Below are 25,062 nucleotides of genomic sequence, written 5' to 3'. Positions count from 1 at the left end.
GTATATAGGAATCTGGTTATTAAAAGCTTAAGTCTTTAATGGTAATGTTGTGTCTACTTTAAAACAGCTAGCTAGTCTCTAATGCTGAAGGTAAAACATTTCTGGTAAAATTCTGTACTTCAAAAAAAGTCTCAAGATCTGGTAGACTTTCATAGGTGTCCCTTCATGGAAAAAAATTGTTGATGCACTTTTTGAAGGGTACCCATCATACACCTAATGAAAAGGTTAAGAAACATCCTACAGTATCTGGCAAAAATTGTTCTGTTTTGATCTAACTGCAAACTGACAAAAGTGTGTCAATTCGAAGTGGACATTGCTTCTTTCAGCAAATTAATTGAGTATCACATCTAACTCAAGCATGTTTCTAACACTTCACAAAACATTTTTTTGGACACAGTAGTTAAATGAGAAAAATTATTTGTTCAATATGAAAATAAAAATTTTTTTAAAAACTTGCCCTTTGAAGGTCTACCATATCCTTAAGTCACAATCTAGCCCAATAACTTAACTTAGAACTTGTTGTAAACTCAAAAAGAAGAACACTCCTAAATGCTCTTTGCTGAAAGTATAAATGTATGCTAAAGAGTGCAATCCTGTTTGCACTACCCAAAGGAAACACTAATTTCTAATTGTTTGGTTCTTGACTAAATATTCCATGAACTGCTTACAAGTGTCTTTACATTTTACAAACCAGAGTGTATGTGATGTTTTCAAATTACACTCAGTTACAGGCTATACAATCACAGAAACTTTCAAAACAATATCACTCATGCCAATAATCCCAAAATGAATTCATGTGATAAATCCCTATCCAATGGATCAGTGTCATTAAAACATAATATGCAATACACTGGATAGTAATTTATCCAGTGGATAGCATTGTCCGCCCTCCAAATAACTTAAAGAAGAAAAGGGAGCTGGAGGGTGGGGGGGGGGGGGGTGGGTGGAGCCTGTTAATCCTTTATACCTCATTAGGGGCCGACCATTTAACTTTTGAGGGGGGTGGGTGATTTTGAAAAAAAATTTTCTGCAAGCGCTTGTTGGAAGAAAAAATTGCATGCAGCCCAAATGTAACAGAAAAAATGTACCAAAAAATTGGAAAAAAATATCCTGCACAGCAGATTGCTAGAAAAAAAATTTCTTGATGACCAAAAATCACCCACCCCCCCCCCTCCCACTCAAAAGTTAAATGGTCAGCCCTTTAACATTGCATATTCTCCACGCTATTCTCTATACATTTCCTAAGGTTTTGACGAAGGGAATTTGTTCAACGATGAAGAGGGTGTTTAGTTGGTGATCATTTTGTGCATTCATGAAACCTTCATGTGTGATTCAAGGGTGATATTGTGAGGAGAAATCAGATGCTAGTCACTCTTCTGGGTCTAAGGGATGAAGACTGCATAATTATATAACTTCAAGGGGAGTTGCAAACTTCTTGCCGTTTTATTCCATTACCAAGATGAAGAGCTCAAACAGCTTTGAAAGTCAACCTCACAAGAATAATTAAAGTTTGATCCTACAGAACTGGCGCTCATTAACATTATTGACAGCTGCTCATTAAAATGACGAGACAGGGACAATTAATTATTTACATGGACCTCTGTTACCCAAAAACGTATTGTGCAATTATAAAACATTGCACCAAGATCGCGATTAAACAGCTACAGCAAACGCTTCAAAAAATTTGTTTTAAATTTAAGGTTGGAAAATGCTCAGGTACTAGAGTACAGTTAGGCACTCGCTCAAAAAAGATGAATGAATGTTAATTTTCTTGAATTCAGAGCATTGAGATCAAACGTGTAAAACCAGCCACAACGACGAATAAGTTGCACTTAATGGGAACTGAGAACGCCAATTATTTAAGCAATCACAAACAAATACCTCAACTCAACTTATAAATGCCCAGATATTTCAATGTGGGCTGTATTTTCTAGCGCGGGAAGGATCCAATTTCACAAGCGAACAATTCATCATTCAACCTCAAAGCTTTAAAAATGATTTACCTTAATCTGTTTTGAAACTCCGACGGCAGTAGTCGGTCTTTTAGGTTTTTCGTGCTCTTCCACATCTTCTAAGCCACCCAAAGTAGCCCTTCTTCCATGCGATCCTTTGAGATCATTCTCGGGAATACCACCAAAAACTTGCCTTCCTCTGAACTTCGAAGTGATTGGAACTCCAGGAACATGATGTCTGGATGTCACGTATGTAGGATCGAGTCCTAGTAAGTTTTTTCCCGGAGCAGTTGAAGGTCTTAGTTCATCTAGTAAATCAACAAGTTCATGAGATTCCAATGCCCCCGAAGCCGTGGAAGGGCGAACTTTTTTTTGCGATTTTCCAGGCGGCATTTTGAAACCTTCCACAATTCGAACAGTTACTGTTTTGTTACTTGCACGAGCGAGACACCAATCGTTGATTGGCTCGTTGGTTGCTAAGACTCCTTGGCAACCATTTTTGCTCTGTCAACTATGATGCGCCACAGACCATTTAGAACAATTTCTCCCATCTTTTAGAAGTCTCTCTGATTACGGAGATTTAGAACAAAGTTAAACATGCAGCAACGAATTAGACTTTTATAATCTGCCGTAGCCTCGGGACCAATAACGCGAAATTATGTGCATATGTTGTGAGTAAATGTTTTTCTATTTTTTCAGCTGGATCAATTTTTAATCCCTTCTAACACAAGTACATGATTTCTTGATTAAAAGGATTTCACAACTACGTATGCCAAATATGTAAAAAAAACTTAAGATGATGGGAAGGGAACATTTTTTTTTTTAAGCTTTTGACCTGATTAAAGGCATGTTTTTGTTCAGGCGATAACAGGGGTAAGAATGTCCTCGTTAGTATTTTACTGTAGAACAATATTGCATATTTTGGCATTGTAACCTGACTTATGAACAAATAGAATTCTGATTGACTCGACGAGAGAGCAAGCTGAAATAATTAAATGTAGCACATTGTACGTAAATGCGAAAAAAACATCGAGCAAAGTAAACTAAACACTTTCGAAAATTAGTGTTTCGTAAGTAAGAAGGCAAGTGAAACCTTTATTCAACCCAATGGTAATTACAGTTTCAGCGCCTTGTGAATTTATCATACTAAAATAATACTTGAAAAGAAAACACACACGCCAATATAATTCGAAATTTAAAATCGGTCCTATTTTATGGTAACTGTGACAAATGCTATAAGGGAATAAAACATTTTTTTTCCAGATTTCAGCCGTATACACGGGCGTACGTGCATAGATGGACGCTGCTCCCCTGGATAGGATGAAAAATCATTGAAAATTCATTTAAAGCACTGTAGATGGTTCACTCCGTTACTGTACGTTACCCAGTCTCACTCGGATTCAAATCACGTTCAGCTCATGAAAAGATCAGCGTCAGAAGTGGGCATAAACGCCTGCTAAGGAGTAGACATTAGATCTTTCTGTCGCTTTTCATCAGCTTATGCTTTCGGGGCAGGAGCGAATTGCTTTCTAAGCAACAAAGTAATCTTTTTGTAATAGTTTTGATTTCCTTACAGAAAGACAACCCCAAGATAAACGTGGATGAACCATAAAGGAAGGAAAATTGTTCAGAGGTGACTAGCTCTAAGGAAATGTTCACTTTTATTTTTATAAGAATAAAATACACACTGCTTTGGGGTTAATTTCACTTGGGATCGAAAAACGACTGTAAAGGAAAAGCGTGGTGAGCTATTGTTCTGCCCGTTAGATCTTTTGTTTTGCCTTATTGCTTCTCAAACTCATTAATAATTCATAAAGTCAACTACAAATCACTGCATGTATACCCCATCACGTGCATGTGTTTAGATACCCCATGAAAAACTGGATGAAAATCTTTAGAGATTTGGATACAATATCCAAATGTCCACTGATTCTCGGAAACTCAACTCTAAGTGCCTATAACCCCCCCAAAAATCTTTGACCATATTAAATCTCTCTATTGCACTGAGCAAAATACCGCAAAAAATTTTGTGTATGGTTAAAACCGCGATTTTTTATGAATTTTTAAAGTCGTGGAAAATCACATTTTTTCAAAACACGACCGAGGCACGGAATTATCAAGATGGGTCTGGGTCGAGCACAGTTTGCGACGTAATTCCAGGCTTTCCAATGAGTTTGCTTCAAGGACTGGATGAAGTATCTTGACGGATATGCCTGATAAGTGAGTTGTTTTCGGGTGTAGCAACACTCCCAATAAAGAAAAAAGAATAGCACCTCATCCGATACCTTTCTATGGGGCAGATGACCCGGAGAAAAAAGAGAGAAGAAAAAAGTGGGTTGACTTTGTGCAATTGAAGCGTGCAGATTGGAAGCCTACAAAATGCTCGGCCGTGTGTTCCAACCACTTCCGAGAAGAAGACTATTCAGTGATGTTTTCTGCTCTGACTAGCGAGACCATGCAACGAAGGTTGCGAAAAGATGGAGTTGGAATTTGTGTCTTTCCGACTGATCACGCGTGGAATGTTGAGGAAACGAAATCAGCTGAAAGCGAGCGAAGAGAAAGGTGAGAAAAATTTACCAGATCAGGCTTTAGCGAAGGTTTTATCTCGCTGGGAACGTATAATATTGACTGAGATTGGATCGGAGCGCCACTGCCGATGGCCCGGAATGACGTCACTAGCCCCAGTCTCTGGTTCACTCGGTCGTTCGAAAAATAAACCCGACTGTTGAAACATCATAAAAAATCGCGGTTTTAACCAAACGCAAAATTTTTTGCGGTATTTTGCTCAGTGCAATAGAGAGATTTAACATGGCCAAAAAAAACATCCAAACCAATGTCTTCAGCTTTGAACACTCCGCCTGGCTCAATGGAGCACAACTTGTTTGCTATTTGGACTTGCCATTCTCGAAAAATCTGTATCGCCCATTTGTTCTTGTAAACCGTAGATTTCGGAACAGAATTGATAATAGACGCGTTTTCCTCGTCAGAAGTTTTGGGAATCCGAAACCTTGAACTTGACTCATCCATCTCGCACAGTAAACTGAATTGATAAACTGTAATAAGTTGGCTAACTCCCAAATGGAACATTCCAACGAAACCATTTTTATCACATTCCCTTGCTATTGTTTACAAACAATAATCGGCAACTCTTTTCAGAAGCTTTACCAAAAACTCGTGCTTCGTGTTTCATCAGGGGTTACAAACACCTCGAAACAATAAAGGCACTCGGCCTGCGGCCTCCTGCTTTCATCTGTTTCTCGGTGTTAATAATAATAATAATAATAATTGTCACTGCTAATCGCCGTCGCTAAGTACAGCAACGACGCAGCTCAACAAGGTCGAACCGAAAGTTTACAATGGCGCCTCTGGCAGCCGCTATACGGTCCATGTGTGACCTTGGAGCACAGCTTACAGCCAGCTGGAATCGGCTGTATGTTGGTTTTTGGTGAGGGAGGAAAACCGTAGAACCCGGAGAAAAACCCTCGAAGCAGAGAAGAGAACCAACACAAACTCAACCCACTTATGCCGTCGGGTCCGGGAATTGAACCCGGGCCACATTGGTGGGAGGCGAGTGCTCTCACCACTACGCCTCCCTGCTTCCCCGGTGTTTGGAACCCCTGATGAAACTCGCACTCGTTTTTGATATATTACTTCAAGTCCCTGATAACTTCGACTCCGATGTTGGTGATCGAACTGTTTTGCTATGTAAGCCTAGAAAAAAAAGCTTCTTTTAGTGGCCGGTAAAAAGCAGACATAGTCTGTCTCGAATTATAACAGTATCATTTGCTTTGCAGATGTTAGACCTGCCATTTTCTTGGGTGTCACCTCTGGTTACAGGTTTACCCCCCCCCCCCCTTTCAAATGGGCCGTTCCCGTTACACTCGAGATCCAAACTAACGACAAACGCGTACGTGTGCTCGTGAACTCGAAGAAAGAGATTTAACCACGCACGTGCCTCGATGACCCCATTTGCTCTGTCAAAACTCCACACACATCATCACTTTTGTATCAATTTATTTCATAAATTCGTGCCTAAGACTAACACTACCGCGTTTCTCTTCAAAATCCCCAATTAAGTAGTTAAAGGTCTTTCCCTTTTTCCCTGATTCAATAAATAAACAATTACCTTTTAATCGTACAGTATATCCTTTTTCTCCAAAAGTATCTTAATTTAGTCTTGCCCAACTATCAGGGCTCTCTAATTGTTATACAAAACTTTATACTACAAATATATGGTATTGATGCATTTTCAATATTAAACTAAAGTCTAATACATTAATATAAGTATTTATAATTACCTTATGTTATGTTTGCTAGAATGAAGTCTAATAGTACTCTCCATATTTTTTCTAAAAGTAATATCAATTCTTTTTTCCTACAAAAGTGGCATTGTGAGGAGTTTTTCACGTAGGTCTTCAACAAAACAAAACGTCGTATAAGACAAATGCGAAAACGTCTTTGCTTAAAAAATAACACAAAACTAAATAAACTCAACGACACTTCTAAATCTGCACTTCAACCGTAATATTCTAACGTTAAAATGGTTGAATGCCTATTTGCCGATCAGAGTTCAAAACACACCACAATCCGCAAAAACCACGCATACTCATTAAGTTCAACTTTTAGTAAAAAAAAGTGAATAGTATGATTATTGTTATTTTTAAAATAAATTTCTCTGCATCAATAAAATTACACATAATTTTATGTTGGTGGAACGAAGTATTTAGCGAAGAGCGTCTTAAGCTAACAAACAGTTGTCTCATGATCATGAGAAACTTTTGGGCTTAAAAAAAAAAAAAACGAACGGGGAGTAACACATTCTTTTGCCTAAATGAACCGAAAAACAAACAAAAGAAACGAAACAAACAAACAAACAAACACACCGTTGAGCCATTTCTAAAAGTCCAAAGCAAAAAACAAAGCCCAAAGTTTCTGCTTCAAAACGAGGTGAGTAAGAACAAGCTTTTGATACGAGAATGATTGGCATTCTTGATCTCATGTAGAGAGTAAGGGTTCTTGGAGCTCAGGAATGGCTTATTAAAGACGTAACGTGAGGATAAAATTTAATTAACGATTGGTTTCCAGTTTATACCTTAAGTTATTCGTACTATGATTTGAATTCACCCGATTTTCACAATTGTTCCTCATTAATGAGACGATGAACAATATTTACACATAACCTTGACAAGGATCCCTATAAATACGCTGATTCGTTTGAAATTGTTTCTCTACGGGCATTTCCGTCAACATCCAGTCTCCGTAATACTTTTTCTCTGGGGCTCGAAATTCTGGGCACCCATTTAAAGGATACCTCTCAGTTCTGAGGCAGTCGGGACAGTCACAATCCACGTCCTCCCGAACTAAGACCCTTTCCACACCGTTAATAGCTTTAACAGGCGAGAATTCGCTGGCCGAATTACTTCCTGTGGCCGAGTCTAGTTCGGAAATTTCGCCACAGGTACATCTTGGTACGTGATCTGCATCACAAAGGAATTCTGTCCTTCGCATCCTTTTTCTGTGCGACGATCTTCTTCGATCGCCTTTTTTAGTTCTTTGATTTCGATAAGTTTTTAAAGGTTCGTTGCTAAGAGCTTCGTCGTCAAGAGGAGACGACGTTCCCGTTGACCTAAGCGTGGACTCTGACGTACTTGAGCTTCCGCTGGACGATGAAGGAATATTTTTGTGGTGTCGGCGCAATTTTGCAAAGACAATGAACAAAAGTACAGCAATAACCAGCACAGCAAACACGAATACCGCAAGAAATGTAATCTCAGCCGTTCCCAAAGTCTTTCTGCGAATCACCTCGGCTGGTTCAGCTTCGGCTACAAGGATGAGAAAAATTGAAAAAAAATTGCAACAAATCATATAAACAGTGCACATATAATACAACCCAACCCTACAGGCAACAACCTGAAGGTAAATCTCGATTTTGAGGGTTTGTTTCGAAAATGTTTTTCGATACGTCAAACTGATCATAAAAGGAAGTAATTGTAAACTATAACCGAATTTCTAACATCTGGACTGCAGTTTAGGCATTTGAAGAACACAGCACAGCTAACTTACTTTCCGTGCTGTAAGAAGCGGTAAATCCTCTCCGTGTGCCGTTGGTCCATCTCCCATTATGTTTGTAAAATAAGTACATGCTGTTCCCAGTTGACACTATTTCCTCTTTAAAAGAATCGTCCTTTATAATGACCAGTTTTGGCGCACTGCGATCTTTTCCGTCACGAATTATGATGGAATCTCCATTCATTTTTAAGGCATCAAACCACAGTCGAACCCTTTTCCCTTCTGCTAAGCTTATGACCCATGTACAGCTAGGATTTCCAGGCCGGGTGAACAACTGGGGCGATGACGTAATCATTCCTTGTGGTTCTGTTAGCCGGCATCCACATGAACACGAGGCTCCCGATTCTGTTCGTAAAAGGAATTTTCAGAGCAATGAGTTCTCAAGTTCGACGAACAAACATGCAGGAATTTTAGGAAACGCTACTTCAGTTAAAGGAAATGACAGAAAACAGAGACAAGATGTTTAGTTTCAGCCGTTTCTTGTAAACTATATGCTTAACCTTTCTGGTATCATTTCCAGTCTTTCCATACCTGGACAAGGATTGAGCGCGCAGGACCTGGACATGAGAGCATTTCCATCGCATGTCGATTCCTTGTCCTTGGATGTGGTGACACTCAGACAGTATCGCGAGCGATGCTGCTTCCCCTGACCACAAGAGCTGGAACACAAGCCCCAAGAGGACCACGAACTCCACCCCTCATTATATGCCTTGCCTTTCAGAATAATAAAAAAAGAAACGTTGCCATGCGCACTAAGGGATACGTATCACCTCGAGAAATCAAGAAAAACTTCAATTTCAGAGTCATTTTCTGTTTCTGTTGATCTTAGCCTTTTTCTCTCCCGTATTTTCGGGTTTATCATCACAATTAAGTGTATTATATTCAAGGCTAAAAACATTAGTCAACACACCAATGTTTGGCTCCTTTAAATTATAAATGTTTCCATTGCTATTCTAGCTTGGCAGCACTGGGGAGCATTTCTAACAACTTCGGTGATGATTTATTTTTGCAATTGCTAATTCGGAATTTGCGCTCGGGTTAAAAGACAACTTGATCTCTGATGTGATTCTCGCTTGGATATTTCAATTCTTCATCACCAACTTTGCGTGAGATCATTTTGAATTGAATCTGGGTAAAGTAGTACTTGAAAAATGCCTTTGAGAGCCTTCTCCTGCAGTTTCTGGTTCCTGTTTACGAGCATGTGCCAAAATGTACTGACGTACTTGTTTCCACACAAAGAAAGAAGCATTGATCTGTTTGAGGCAAACTAGGTGACCTCGTGGTTAACCACACTAAACATCACAAGCTCGCTAAAAGCAAGCAATATCTGTCATTTATCATTCGGCGCCGGAAAGTCTCATTTGAAGTATACTTGCCAAGCTTCCGTCTTCCGTTTGTGCCTATTCAGCTTTTCTACGATCAATATTCTCTTCATATCTCATCATTTTGATTTTAACGAGTCTGTATACAGAAAGTGTGCTTCAGAAAGGCGAAACCAGCCTACACACAAGTTGCTAACGGATGAATTTCGGTCGTATTGACTGGAATATACGTAAGCTGCTTTGAAATATCGCATCCAAATAGACATTGACCTAGTATTGTCACATGGTAACTCAACTTACTACAGTTCAGGCATTTCAACATACAACTCTTCTATTGATTTAGCTAGTTTAGCTGGATGAATAGGTAATCATAGGTTTAGGTCGTTTTATTGTTTCATGCAATACAGTTTATACATTAACTATATTTATTATTATTGCTCAAAACAAGACACAATATACTACAACACAGAAAGCCTTAGAAGACACTGAAGCGGATACAAGGTCACCGTAGCTAAAGCTATTTCAAAACGAATTTCAAACAATTGAGCATTACACCTCGAGTAATTCTGTCTTTACCAAAAGAAACTTTTCAATAAATTTGACACACATTGTTTAAAGTAAAACCAAACAGCTTTTCTCTCTAATAATTAATAACGTTTGGTGTAATTGAGCGAAAACAAGACATCGAAGAGGGAAATGGTGATCACCGAGTTTTCATCATCGTTATCACCAGGTCGAAAATGCTGAGCGATCAAATGAAGGCATGCTTTCGCAATCGAAGCATTGGTTTCAGCGTAGTTTGAGGGCGTTTAATTACTTCGTAGACCCGACAAGTGTCCAAGAATTTCTAAGCTTTTCTAAGCTTCTTCCCTCTAAATTTTGTAAAGCACCGCTTTACACTCGCGAGCCACGAAGGAAGATTAAGAGTTAACCTTATTTTCTCTCTCCTGGGACTTTTTTTTTCTCCTAAACTGATTAAATCAAAGATTTAGAAAACTTGTAATCGCCTATACAACACACCGACAATATTAATCAAAGCCAAATCTTGCGTTTAACTAAAAGCTTTTTACCCATTAGGAAAAAAACACTCTACACTAGATATTATTATGACCTATTAGCAAAGTGCTAATTTATCAAACATTTTTAATTCATCATATTCTCTCTAAGGACCGGAAAAAAAAAAAAAAGGACGACAAAAGCTGGATAATGAGCGGAAATTTGAAAAAAACCTTAACATCAATTTCTACCACAAAACTACGTACTGGATGGCAAAAAAAACTTAAAAATTTGTCTTCATTCGTCACCGATTTGACAAGAAACCGTGTAGCTAGCGAGAACAAAGATTAATATTGGCACCTGATGAAGGCGCCGTGTTGTCTGATCTCGAGTATCCTTAATGATTTTTAAAATAGCTCTGACAAATTCCTTTTTCCAGAACCCTCTGTTATACATAAGAGGATTGAGGGCCCTTGTAAACCACTCTGGTCCAATCTGGATTACATAACAAGACAAGAAGCTCGTAAATTTTTTCTCCAATCATGCCACAAGAACATATCTTGATCCTATAAATAACCCAAACAAACGGTAAACACGTGCCTCCGTATTTAGATAGCGTGACCAGATTCGTGACAACAAGAATCACAACCTTTTGTTAGCTCTTTCTTCGAGACATTTCTATCACAGATTTTAGACTCTTAGGCAACCTAAGAATTAAAAACTAAGCGACGCTTGGCAATTAGAAAATTGGGATATCAAGGAACACTATCTAGAAATAATAAAAAAAAGCTCACAATGACCATAATTTTGCGACGATACGGGATTAATGCACAAAACGCGAACCTCAAAAATACATTCATAAGTTATATTCCATTTCCTATATTAGCGATGTCTACTCTTAATTGGTACATTTTACATGACCCTCCTCGCAGCATTATTGTATTTTCAATTTAATATTTGTCCCTCTTAGACTCTTCAATCTAGATTAGTTGTCAGGCAAAGCCACTCCTATCAGATAATTAAAAATAGGACTTATCAAGGTATCTTTGACTGAAAATGCCAAATATTAACAGAAAAATTTTACCCTAATTAACTCATATAATGAGAAACAGGAAAACAAAGTTAATGACTGAACAGTATTCGCTCTCAGACTGTTGGCAACGTTTTAAGAAATAACTTATAACGGTCTCAAAGAATTTCAGTCAAATATACGTGGGTACTACAGTCTCGGAAAGCTCGCCAGTTTGCTAGTCTCAAAAAAATTGCCAAAAGCACTGATTAATTGATGTGTTTTTCTTTGACGAGGAAAGTAGACAAAAACAGACATGATATCATGGAAAGACGTAATAAATGTTACTTGTGGATTCGCTGGCCATTCAACATCTCCTATATGGTAAATATTCCTGACCTAAACTTAGCAAGATCGAGAATAAAAGTTTTAACAACATGCATCCCTCCTTTAATTTTTGCTCAACAACCATCATCACTTTTACATTTCCACGTTATGGTAATCTGATACGGCTAAGGGTTAGTTAAATACATATATGTTCTAGCACGGGCAAGTTTTATCCAACAGCATGTGTTCGAAAGTAAAATCAGTCATTCCTAATCCAGCATCGAAATGACCCCCAGGGCAACTAATCTTATCATCAAAAACCCTCCACGCCCAGGTTGACATAATATTCTATTTAATCTACACTCTTGGCATGAAACACGACTTCAGCTTGAAATGAAAAGTCAAGCCAGTTGCTCACCTCCAAAATTGTTTGTTAAGGATGCAAAGCGGGCAACAAGCATAGTTTCTTTCTCGATTTTAAACTTCCATCACGATCTGTAGAGATTATGACATTTCGAAGTGTTGAAAACATAGTTCTATAATTAGTCACAGCGATCACGAGAAATTATCACAGCAGCTGGCATAAAAATTGTCAATATTTACTCAGAGTGGACCGAGTCCTTGATATAAAGCTTTCGTGATTTTAGCCTTGAAAACAAGAAGCCCTTAAAATTGGAGCGCCTGTTTTCAATTCATGGACAATTTAAATGCAAATCGCACATGCTGTTATATAAACCTGCTTTTTTTTTTAAAACTGACAACTGATTGAATTTCTTTTCTTTACTCATTTTAAAACAGTTTACGTGTTTGGGCGAGTATTTAATCACTTGCTTGACACAGTTCACTGGGATCTACTCAGTCTAAGGCACTTAAGGTTTCATAGGCTGTTATATTAGCTTGCCGATGCAACACGCTCAGGGCACGAACAACTTCTGAATATTATATTAGTTCGGATATATGTACGTTACCATGATAACCATTTTTTGAGGCTGAAATTACCAGATGTCTGGGGCCAATAAAGTCTTCAAACAATGGTGGATCGTGCGTGTGAACTAAGCACACATCTCTGGAAGATGGCCGTGACGTAGACACTGCTTGTTTTTAGCGCTTGGAACCGTGCTTGATCCTTGTTACAAATTTAGAACCTTTCTAAAATCTTACACAAAACGAATAGAAAATTTGACAACCCTCCTCCCTCCCCCGAGGGGGGCTGAGTGTCCCAAGTACTTTGTCAGTGTATATTGTAGCGACACTCTATCTGTATTATCCTTCAGATCTCCGACAAAAGTAGAATTTTTTCCCTAAAAGAAACACAGTCAGCGACGATAAAAACTAGAACAACACGAAATTGTAAAAGCGATATACAAATAACCTTCGACCATCCAATGAAAGGCAATTTTTTAAACAGATAACGTACTAAAAATGGGAAATCACAAGCTATCCGCTACAACACAATAGCACTTCAAAACGGCTGGCCTTTTCCTAAGTGGATTAAATTAAAAAAAAAAAAACGGGAAATCACAAAAAAAATGTGTCGTTCTTGGACTGAAATAAACACTTCAGTGAGAACACACAGCTGCCTTCATCATCCAAAAAAACACTTTCACAATAATAATAGCGGTTACTCAGTTATTCAAACTCTATTCTGATTTGATTGTTTAGCTTGTCACGTTCTGAAGAAGAGCAAAGATAGGCTGATTTTAATCTCAACATTCTTGGCAAGATTACCCCTCAGAAATCTGTTGAGACCTTAGTAAAGACAACAACAGAACTCACGCCAAGTCGTACCCACCCGAATTTCCTGTTTACAAATGAAAAGAAAGTAAATATACAACAAAACAGACCTTCTGCGGCCCTTCATGCCTTAGAATTCTGTCGTTACTTCGCTAATGTGTATTAAGTTCGAATGCGGTTGCAAGCACGAGAGCAGAATTGCTAGACTGAATTCAAATCATGACCTTCTCTAATTTGACTTGATCCCCAAAACGCAGCCACTTGGTAAATTTTCAAATCGTAGCTGCGTTGCGCCTACATGCTGCATTACTGAGGGTCAACAAAAAGCAAAACAGGAAAACTGAAGTCCAAACTATCCAAGAGTTGTATTTGTTACCTTCCGGAGGCGGAATTACCACTGACTCCACCGAACACAACGCGTGCAGTCTGCCCTATATTTGAAAGAGTTTGCCTTCCGACCACGTTGTTTGCACATTGATGATAGACTAGCTGTTGTTTTAAGTCATTGCGGGAGGCATAATTGAATGTTGAGTCAATATTTTGCCAATCCATTGTTCGAAACTTTTGCTGTGTTTCATTTTAGCCAAAAGTAACCGTGAGCACTTGATTCAATAGGCTGACCTGGTTGATTTGTCTTTTGTGAACCACAACAAAGTCAACAAAACACGACCTGAATATACGGTATTAATACTTGTCAAGGGTTTCCCTACGTCACTTAAAAGCTTTTCTTTCCCATGGAAACGAATCGAACTAATTATCAGCTAACTTCTTACAGAGCTGAATTTCCTTTATGAAGCGAAAAAATTAGCAGCTTTTTAAAATCGTGTCACACAATGGTGCTAATTGGAGTAATAGCTTGTCTACGCCTCTGATAAATAGCTCTTCCTCGCCACGAAATTCTCACGTCATTTGTTTGTCATTAACGCTGAAAATCAAGCTCTCACTTCGTGAACTGAACTGAAATCTCAGACGTTACTTACAATATGAATGAAATCCGCAAAACTAAGTGTTAAAGGTATTTGTCGTAAAATAATTTGACTTCCACAGAATTAGTACGAAGGGAGGGAAAAATTAAGAACTTCAAACCCTCGCAACATTTTACTCCTGAAACACAAATCCATTAATAAAAGCACTTCTCAAATGTTTAGATTGGAGCCTAAATACTTTACATTTCGTAAGTTCGTGTCGCAAAAGGTGTCTGAGGCAGTTACATGTTGGTAATGAAGTTCTGACGCCTTTCCATTTTTAGACATCTAAATCCATAAGTGACAGTAAACGAAAATTCAAAGCGCTTACTAAAGAATACAGAAGAAAAACAAATTTGGAAGCGAAAACAACCCATTAGCAAGGCTGTGTTAGCGAGCAGAAAAATAAATGTTTTACAACATTCCACGTAATTACCGAGGTCAGAGGTTCCCGTTCAATAATTGTAGTTTATCTCAGATAAAATCACCGCTCTACTTACCCGGAGGAAGGGATGGCAAACAGAGAGATGCAACAGCCACAGAGCGTTTAGTGAGCCTCGACTTTGTAATGTAATGAAAGCAATATTCCTCTACATAATCCTTGAACAGCGTGCACGGGAAAAACGTGACATCGTGCCCTTGTTGCACAGCTTTTTGTACAATGGGTTTCTTAGAGTCTTTCTTGGCGAGGACGATAGCATCTTGACTTCGTACAAATGAGCAGCTCGGTTGAGCGAATGAAATTGCCAGGGAGTTAGTACATGGAAAAATCGTCGAGACAGGAGAGGAGAGAGTTTGTTCGCCCCAATGGACGTAGACCTCTTCACTTTTTGCCAATTTAACATTTTTGTAGCCAGTGCGATACTCGAAGAAGTATTTTCCTTGCGTGTCGAAGAAATCGCAGGTAAAACTCATTCGAATCTGGGGCATTTTAGGAATTCTTTGCTTGCCACTGGACAGTTTACGAATGTATTTTCGAGTCACAAACATCGGCTTGCTGCCACTTTGGATGTAGTAAAGATTAATTTCGTCGCGGTATGCCTTGGGCAAACATTTGCGATTATGTCGAATTTTGATCGATTTAAACCGGGTTAAGGCAGTGTGGTTCGCCGGCGAATCGATGAAGATTCCTCCCCATCGGAGAGTCAGTGTCTGCGAGATAACCCCACCATATTCACTGTCCGAAATGCGATACTTAAAGCTGTATATGACTGGGTGGTCGAAGATTTCACATGGTAAAATGACAGAAATTTCTCGTCGATCCAGCGGTACAGTCGTTTTAAAGAGTTTTTTTCCAATAACCTTTTCGTTGACTAACACTTCGAGAGTTCGATTACCAGAAAATCCTGAGAAATTGCTCGGAAATCGGAATGACAAAGTAACATTGCCGCCAAGAACATCCAGTGAGGTTGGGTGTAAATTTACGGCAAGACCTTTGAGTGGTCGTTTTCCAAAATTACCTGAAAGACGAAAAAAGTACCAATTATTTTTTGAATACAAATTTATGTTTACACACAACAGTTCCAATATGACATGTCTGTTATGTATTTACGCTGCGGTCGGAGAAAGATAATTTACATTAACTAGCGTTTAAACGCTCTTTTGTCAACTATTACAAAATTGAGAATGAGATCCGTCCCACGGCCATAAACTTGGGATGTCAGCGCACTGATTTGAAAAAGCTCACCGTGGAGGGAAAAACTACTCTTGCCTACCTCATTTGAGGTTCTAGATCTGCGCTAACAAGCGACATACCGCCTGAAACACTACGCGCAACAAAATAAATTCGGACCAGCAAGTAGACCTGTTGAAAGCAGATATGCTTACCATCGGCTGTCGATGAAAGGGCGCCGGAGGCTATCAGCAGACCACATAGAAGCACCAAACATATTTCCATCTCTCTTTCCTCTTCATGGAATGTCTGTTGTCCTAAAATTGACAAGAATGGAATGAGGCGAGAGCGTACGGACTGCTCTTATATCTTCAGGTGATATGTGCCCGCCAGCGATCCGAAGGCAACGTTTCGCTTAAACCAGTTAAAACATATAATTAATTGTCCACAATTATATTGTTACATTGTGCTGTAATATTCAATTAACGTTTGGTCCTGTTGTGTCCATTGAAAGCCAAACAATGACAAACTACTGGGCCAATAAGGGTTGCTAATTTGTTCCTTGGAGAATCCAGCGCTCAACAGATGCACAGGAACTTTGACACACGAAAGCTAAAACGTACGAGATGACGTCTCGCAGTATTAAGTGTCTTGGAATAAATCATGCTGTCCCCTGACACCCGGGGAGGTCATGAAACGATCCTTCAATGGGTTTTTTAGCTACGATTTACCTCCCGTCGACATAATCATGTTTACTTAACAGATTTAACCTACTTCGTCTGAGCTCTGCGAAAAATTTAGTGGCCTGGTATATGTTAATAAACAAAACGAGAAAAAAAAAATTTGTGATGTCGATTGTCCTGATATCTTCTCAAAGCCACCAAACTACCTCCATGTCGGACGTTTACACATATTATGATCGATTTCGTAAGCTTCAAATCCATATGCAAATTTTGCTACTTTCACAAGTCGTTTTCCACACATCTGGCGCCGTTGGGTGAAAATTACGTGTGGAAGTGAAGTGAAGTGACAAGAACTTGACAAGCAGGGAAAACATTTGAAGGTCCAATATGACTTGGGACATGTTTACCGCCGACCCGACTAAATTTAATTCTACAATACGCATTGGCCATCGATCGTTTAGCGCTGACAAATTTCCCTATAGAATGTTCTGTTTTTACAGTAATTAGGCCGTGACAATACATTTCCCTCCCTGAATACGCCCCTATGTTTGGTTTTACAATAAGACACGTGTAGATTTGTATTGAATATGTCAATCTCGATATTTGATGGTTGGCTGCGAGCCGTGACAATCGACGTCAACAAAACCATTACAGTTTTGTCTGAACAAATGGAAGGCTTCCAAAGACATCCGTGAAAATTATCAATAAATGTCTCCTCCCTCTTCTTACAGTTTATGGATATAACACAAATCAAAGCTTAATTTCGCACTTACATTCTCCTATCGTCGGCTTAGGCGATTGCTTGATTAAAATGCGTCTTGCCTCCACTTAAAATCGTTGCAATAATTAAAATGTTTGAATGGATTACGAAAATTTTAGCGAGTAAATTTTATGCAAACTACATGGTCGCTTTGTACGGCGAGTGAGATAAACAACTTTTGAGGCGGAGCGGAAGGTTCTTCCATTCGCCAAAACAGAACGCATTGTCACGTTTAGGAAAAGCATAAATAAGATCAGGTTGCCAAGTCAGTGTCGGAGGTAGGTCACGGAGGTTCGCGGGCCGATTTATTATTCGCGATAGCAACAAAATTACGGCATGCATGACAATGTTAGACTCGCGCGCACTTCAAATGAGAATTTCTACCGCACTTTCGATCTATGATCAAAATCAGAAAATTCTGTATCATTCCAGACTGAAATATGACCAATAGCAAATAGTTTAACGGCTTAGCGTCAAGCGAATTTGAACAGCTTCGCTAAAACACGCAAGCGGCCCTTGAAGATAACAGCGTCTTGTGTGAGTACTGCATGTCGCAATGCAACGCCGCAAATTTCTCAGCTTAACGGCTTTGCTCCTACGCCAGGCTTAACCTGGCATTTTTTCAGCCTGTACGCAAATTGGTTGTAAACATTAGAATATTCAACGCCATCCTACCTCACCAAACACAGCAAGACTTCGCAGTAATCGCCTAATCCGCAAATGATTGTTGGTTGTGTTTACCCGGCTGCTGTCTGTTCCCAGCTCGTTCCAGCGTCGCTCTTTTACACTCTACGCGGTCCCAGCTTTCGCTAAACCGATTTGGCGTTTCATGCTGTGAAAGGTTCACCGAAAGAAAACGGTTTCAGTTTGTTGGCGGCTTGTGCACGAGAGAGGCCAGCAGAACACTTAGTATCGTCATTACCTGTTCTGGCGTTTTTGTCTGAAACCGGAAACATACCGCACGCCACTGGTCAATGGTGTATCTTTCATGGCTTATATCTTCCAGCAGATAAGGGGTGCACGTGGTCAACTTATCATTCACGTTGCTGATTTACATCAAAATATACAGTGTCTACTATTGACAACTGACGGTCGTGCTAAAGTGTATTTTGTTTGACAGTTCTATTGTATTTTGATGAGGTGGGCGGCGAAGTTTAACATTTCGTCCAATGAGACAAAAGCGAATCTTGTTTTGATCGACAACATATCAACACTGTTCCGCCTTGGGGCGTTCATGAAAACAAGGCTAAAGATCTTCATTAAAAATTGTTCCAATATTTTTTTACAAGTTCACATCTGACTTGGCAAATTTTATTTGATTTTATTGTGACTGGCGATGAAAATTTGCAATTCTAGCTTTTGTTAATAATCTATCGCCATATTCTTTTCTTTGAAAGCTTGTTTCAATTAGTTTCCTGCCAACCTTGTTTACGCTTGCCTTTTATTTTCATCAAAATAATAATCAAAGCTTAAATTTCTCAGAATACATAGACATATTCGGAAGATGTTGATCTGGTGTTCAAATTAATAAAAGAAGCCTTAAACAGGTCATCAGTGAATCTGCAAATGTTTCTTTCGTTCGTTAATTAAGTTGCAGACAAATTATTTTGCTTGATTTGAAATACTAGTCTTTCTTTTAATTTTAGATGGTTCTTCTTTTGAACAAGTGTTTTGAACCGCATCGTAATATTTATGCTATTTTTCCTTTGTAGAAAAATCAATTCTAAGATTTTTTACAGACAGGAAACCCGAGTGATGCGATGGATGTAAAACGTTGAAGAGCAGCTCATATCCCAAACAAGTGGGTTTTCCTGCCTCATTTTCACCAGTCGAATCTGTCAATTCGTAAGTCACTGAAATAGATGCAATTAGCAAATAAAGTGCCACCATGTGCCATCAACTTCTTATTTTGCATACAAATGAAATGACGATCTTGCAGGTAGAGCGTCATGAAGTCTGTGTTCGGTTATACACCACTGTTCTCTTCAAGAACTCGCTTACGAGCCACGTCGGCAAGATGTCATGTATCGAAGCAGACTAATGTCGTTTTTGTTTCGTGTTTTTTAAAACCACCTGACGCGAAATGACATATGCCATAAATTTTACAAAAGCACTCAAGGCTTTAATATTTAACACAGCCACCACAAACTGCGTAATATTGCCCAAATAGCAACAAGGTAGCCAAGGTCGACATAGCAAAACCCGTGATAAAGAACTCAATTAGTCACCAGTGGCTTCACATTGCCGTCACAATCGTGTAAATATAGCTGTGCAGTTGAATAAATTGTTTTTGGTGAAGTTTGTCAGGTGTTTTGTTCGCGGGGCCCTCGCTGACGCAAGGAAGCGAACATGTTTTGTGGGCCAAATGGCGTATACTGGGCTCGTACTTCGCTGCGCATTCGCGAGAGATGAAGGTTATGTTTGAGTCGACTGAAATATCAACGAAGCAGAGAGAATGCTTTTCGAAAACAAGCCAGTGATATTTGCCTTGCGATTCCGCGAAGAGCAAATATGTCTGTAAACAGTCTAAGGCACGCAAAATAAATATTGCGTAGGTAAGGGAAACAGAGAAATAAAACAACGCTGATTTTACCTGGATAACAGTGTAATCATCCGAAGCCACTGATAACCGCCTGGACTGCTGTACAGCTCGTCTTGAACACGAGAACTCATTAATGGGCCAAATGGCGTATACTGGGCTCTTACTTCGAATAAATCGAGTCCCAGGATTATTTGCAACTGAACAAACAAAACACTAGCTAAACACGATACTAAATAAATATTTTTAGACGAAAGAAAGCACACTTTGTATTGTAGATTTCAGTGTCTTATTCAAAAAACGAAGTTTAATCATAGCGGATCACTTCCATTAACTCTGAGAAAAAATAAAAAACACTGGCCATGCCAACGATGATCCGAAAAGATCTTGTTGTTATTTTAATACTGTTGAATGCAGAGCGGGAATTATTTAAGCAGTTTCAATTCAATTTCCGGATTACTTAGTCCAATGTACGGTTTAAAGAAAAAATGTAAAAAAAAAGAAGGAAAACAAGCATTCACCAATTATGTTACCATCTCTCTGGCACGATTAATGCCAAGGAAACGAAAATTTCATTTAGTAACGGATTTTTCAGATTTTTAACCAGTTCTTACAATTCGCGGCGAAGCAAAGGCTGCGTGTTACTCGAGAACCGGCCTGGCGTCTGAAAAGGCTTAAAGAAACCTTTTGTGTCGCCAGTAGCTTAACCCGCTTGATCACTGGTCGCAACAAAAAATAGAAAGGATTTATCAGAGTTCATTTTTAATTCGCAGCACTCTTAGGAAACCTAAATCCTTTACCGCTTTATTCACTTCCAGGTTAATCCCTATTTGGCTGATGCTGTGCAAAGTGTCACTGGATTATGCCAACAATGAAACGCCCACGAATTTACTTATCCTTTTGGGAAAAATACAACCAGGGAGACTATTTGTGATAAACAACTAATGCGTGTTCCTTTTTCGTTTGTTCGTTTGTTTGTTTGTTTTTTTTTTCGCTTGGCCCGTAATGTTTGTGATAAACGGCTGCCGTGTAAAACGCTTTCATACATTTCGCATCCTTCAAATATATGCAAAGGAAAAAAAAAGAAAGCTGCAGTTTTGCTGAAAATTATTTAACTATTCTTGGAATGATTGATAGCTGGAAATTTGACCTTGAATATAACCTCACAAAAAAACTTTTTGGTTACTTTATGAAACATCCGTTTTACAGAATCACTTGTCAAAGTTTTAATGTCAGCCGTGAATTTAGCTCTTTTTTTAATGTCAACTTGAAACCATGTTTTTGTTTTTCATAAGACAGTGTTTCCATTTACTAGACTGCTGAATATCTCAAAATGACAAATTCAGGCTCGGTTGGAGGGAAAAAATCTATTTTTCAATTTATTTTTCACTTCGTTAGAACCTTTACCAACTGCTGATCTTGTCTAGACATCTTGTAAACGGTTATTTCACTCGCAGTATAATGGCGAAATAAAACACATACATGTTCCTGTTTAATGTAAACACATGACACTAACTTCGAAAATAGGATTTATCACCGAGGCTCTTGGCCTGATTGTCATAGCTCGCTGCTAGGTGAGCAGACCACATTTTATCACGTTCCTTGCTTGAAAACTTGAGCATACACATGCAATGTTTGTTTCAATTCTATATTTACTGGAAATATCTGGGGAGAAATTGATAAACCAATAAACAAATAATCAAACAAGTTCTAATAAGTAAACGTGGTTTTGAAATATCGTCGTTTCCGGGCCTTTCTCTGTACCATTGCAAAAAAGATCGTTGCCCGCAGACAATGAACCTGGCGGACGTCAGAATCTATTCTTGTAAAAAAAGTAGTTTTGGAAACCCACCCGGCCACGGGTGGGGATTCAGTTACCGTTGTTCCATTTTGTTTTGCTTGTTTGTTGTTTATCTTCGTGAAGTAAAAGATTTCACCTTTAAATCTAGGTAATTTAAAATTGTAAAAGGATGACGACTGATAGTTAATGATATGCAATAACGTTAAAAAAAAATTAAGAGGCGTTCTGACAGTTTTTTATCCGTTCATTTAGAGTCAACAATTTCATAATTTGAACAAGAATGTTCAGCCTGTGAACTGGTTCATAACTTTTGAAAACTTAGTAGCAAAAACAAACATACAAAAAAAAAAACGTAAACAAAAAACAGATGGCGAAGAAAAAAGGAAAGCTCAAAATTAAATAGCATTTAAAAACGAAATAACTTCAAATATTTATGGTATCCTAGGAAGCGCTTAAAAAACACAACGGAGGTATCTTCTCTGAAGGTGATTAGAGCTCAGCTCAAGAATATTTGAAATTATAGATCTGAAAATGACCCGCTAGCTGACAGCCGGAATTCAAATTTTTCACCAAATGTTTTTAGACGTTCGTATAACCCATCGGAAAGTTTAAGTTCTCTCTTGTAGGGTTTCACCAGCCAGAAAATAAATAGCAAAGCTTTGAAAACTTAAACTAATTCTCTTCAAACTGGATAGGGAGAAGGGGTAGGGGGCGCAAGACTGAAGGGCACTTATCTTCTAACTCCGCCTTCCACTGTTGGTTCTCTGCAATGTCTGCCAAGCATTTGATATGATTTTTCTGTTAGGAATTGATGGTTACTCAAACAGTACCCGTTCGTTGCAATTTTTATTTTTCCTCCTTACTTATTGCCAGAGAGGGTACTAATATTTCAGGGAGAAATTATTTTTCGCTCATCCCTAATATTGAGAGCATCGGTAAGCATTTAAGACGCTTTCAAAAAAATCAGACATGAGGTAGACCATTCTACCTATGTTAAAAGTATAACGTTGTGAACTAAAATGAAATGTTTCCTATGAATTCAGTAAAGGATACTTTCATTCGTAATCTAAGCCGAGATATTCTGCGCTTGTGAAACGAAACCATACAAACAATAAAGGCTTTGAGTGCTAGTTACGAATACAAAATATTAACATCACCAAAATGCCCCTTGATTATGTAAAAGAGCCTTCGAAGAGTTCTAATCTTTTAGTATTTTGATAGGTGAGATTCCAACGCTCGTTCAAACTGTGAAATGAATGCTCATGGTTTGCAAAGGGAAAATCATTATGGTTGCTTGGTGTATTTTCGAGTCGAGATTACGAAAAATTGGGATGACAACAGCTCGTATATTTTCACTTTTAGGATTCCTTCTTCAAATAAAAGGCTCTAGTGAAGAGATGACGAGAAAACGAGAGGAAGCTAAAGCACCTGATATCAATTTACGGATGGTAAATTACGTATCCACAAAAGAGGCTTTGAACGTATTCAGAAAACGAAGGACATACCAAGCGAGGTGAAGCTGTTCTGTCACTTTAAAGTTCAACGGTGGAATGTTCGCGCTCTGATCTAATAACTGCGGGAAACGCTGCAGCGTTGAATCGACTGGATCTATTTTTCATCTGATACCAATGAAGGATATGCCAAGATCTTTGCAAGTGAATGTAGTTTTAGAGCCGGAAAAACTTCCGCCCTTTAGGTGACATTGATCCGTAGGATGACGTTTTAATTTGCGCAGTAATCCAGGGAGAGGCGATAATACCGTGGAATTTTCCGAGTCAAAGTTCATACTGACGGTCCAAGCTGACTTATGACCATTTACATTTTTTTTCTGGTACCCTTGTTGTGCCCGATTTTAACTCAGAAATTGCAGCCAAACCTCATTATCTTTGACAGTAACCCAATGTTTGTTTTATAATAGTCAGTTTTCCCTCGCTGTTGCTATGTATGAGACGAATGAAATATATATTTAAGGTGTGGCTATGGCAGTCCCAAGGTGTTTTTATGCAACTAACGTCTGAGTCAAATAAAAGTGATAAATTGTCTTTGTTATTCAGTAAAATACAAGATTTTCACTGTTTGCCCCAAATCCAGCCAGACGCTATGCTAAGAACCCCTGCTGAGAATCTAGGGCACAGGCAGTCTTTACCTAAACAGAAACTTACATTTTGCACCTTTCCCGAAAGTTGAGAAAGCTAAAAGTCCCGTTCATCTTTTTGATTAGTTTGTTCTTAATCTAAGTAGTTTGTACGGTTAGTATGTTTCGAGTGAGTTAGTGACTGACGAGTAAGTGAGTGAGTAAATGAATGTGGGTGAGCGAGTGAGATAGCGAGGAGCAAGCAAGCGAGTGAGTGAGGGAGTGAGGGAGTGAGGGAGTGAGGGAGTGAGGGAGTGAGGGAGTGAGGGAGTGAGGGAGTGAGTGAGAGAGTGAGAGAGTGAGTGAGCGAGCAAGCGAGCGAGTGAGTGGGGAAGTGAGCGAGCGAGCAAGCGAGAAAGTGAGTGAGTGAGCGAGTGAGTGAGCAAGAAAGTGAGTGAGTGAGTAGGTGAGTGGGTGAATGAGTACGTGAGCGAACTAGTGAGTGAGTGAGTTAGCGAGCAAGCGAGTGAGTGAGTGCGTGAGGAAGTGAGCGAGTGAGTGCGTGATTTAGTGAGTGAGGGAGTGAGTAAGTGAGTGAGCGAGTGAGCGAGTGAGCGAGTGAGCGAGTGAGCGAGTGAGCGAGTGAGCGAGTGAACGAGTGAACGAGTGAACGAGAAAGTGAGTGTGTAAGTGTGCGCGAATGAGAGAGCGAGTGTTTGAGCGAGCTATTGATTAAGCCAGTGAGTCAGTGCATATGTCAGTAAGCGCGTTAGCGAGTGTGTGAGTAGCGAGTTAGTGAGTGAGTGTGTGAGCGAGCAAGCAAGCAAGCGAGCAAGTGAGTCACTGAATGAGTGGGTGTACGAGTGAGTGAGTGAATGTGCGAGCAAGCTAGCGAGTTAGTGCTTGAGCGAGCGAATGAGTAAGTGAATGAGTGAGTGAATGAGTGAGTGAGTGCGTGAGCGAGTGAATAAGTGAGTGAGTGAGTTGGCAAATGAGTGAGTGAGAGAATGATTGAGTGAGCGAGCCATTGAATTTGTGACTAAGCGAGTTAGTACGCGAGTGATTGAGTGAGTCAACGAGTATAAAGCGAGTCATTCGGTTCGTGAGGGAGTGAGTTAGAAAGCGCGCGAGTAAGTGAGTGAGTGTGTAAGGGAGTAAGTAAACGAGTGAGTGGTGAGAGAGCAGGTAAGTAAAAGAGTTTGCAAGTGAGCGAGTGAGT

General features: G+C 39.2%; 2 protein-coding genes and 1 long non-coding RNA gene across 6 annotated transcripts in view; 1 reads left to right on the top strand and 2 right to left on the bottom strand.

Moving 5' to 3' along the window:
* The window catches only part of LOC111322355 (cilia- and flagella-associated protein 337), a 43,803-nt gene extending 41,399 nt beyond the window's left edge, over positions 1 to 2,404 (bottom strand). Inside the window, exon 1 of the mRNA XM_088733697.1 lies at positions 2,004 to 2,404. Within this exon, the coding sequence (XP_088589823.1) occupies positions 2,004 to 2,345 (342 nt within the window). The 5' untranslated portion in view covers positions 2,346 to 2,404. The remainder of the gene's footprint in view (positions 1 to 2,003) is intronic.
* Positions 2,405 to 2,476: 72 nt separating this feature from the next.
* On the top strand, positions 2,477 to 3,646 carry LOC148723604 (uncharacterized). Its single transcript, XR_015991844.1, has 2 exons — positions 2,477 to 2,623; positions 3,216 to 3,646. It is a non-coding gene; the product is annotated as an uncharacterized LOC148723604 (long non-coding RNA).
* Positions 3,647 to 5,949: 2,303 nt separating this feature from the next.
* LOC111322364 (uncharacterized) lies at positions 5,950 to 23,415 on the bottom strand. Of its 4 annotated transcripts, none has more exons than XM_088733700.1 (7): positions 20,023 to 20,163; positions 18,105 to 18,261; positions 16,202 to 16,303; positions 14,875 to 15,834; positions 8,553 to 8,735; positions 8,016 to 8,366; positions 5,950 to 7,774 (listed from the first exon to the last, which is right to left on the bottom strand). In XM_088733700.1, exons 3-7 carry the CDS (start codon positions 16,269 to 16,271, stop codon positions 7,122 to 7,124), a joined length of 2,217 nt encoding a protein of 738 aa, XP_088589826.1. In that variant the 5' UTR covers positions 16,272 to 16,303; positions 18,105 to 18,261; positions 20,023 to 20,163; the 3' UTR covers positions 5,950 to 7,121. The 4 variants fall into 4 exon arrangements, with proteins under 4 accessions (XP_088589826.1, XP_022781187.2, XP_022781188.2 ...); XM_022925452.2 differs by lacking the exon at positions 20,023 to 20,163 and adding an exon at positions 18,352 to 19,146; XM_022925453.2 differs by lacking the exons at positions 18,105 to 18,261; positions 20,023 to 20,163 and adding an exon at positions 23,275 to 23,415.
* Between the last annotated feature and the right edge of the window lie 1,647 nt (positions 23,416 to 25,062).

The sequence above is a fragment of the Stylophora pistillata genome, chromosome 9 (assembly GCF_964205215.1).
Source record: "Stylophora pistillata chromosome 9, jaStyPist1.2, whole genome shotgun sequence".
Taxonomy (NCBI): domain Eukaryota; kingdom Metazoa; phylum Cnidaria; class Anthozoa; order Scleractinia; family Pocilloporidae; genus Stylophora; species Stylophora pistillata.
Note: the sequence above shows the minus strand (reverse complement) of the source record. Positions and strands in the feature narration are given on the sequence as shown.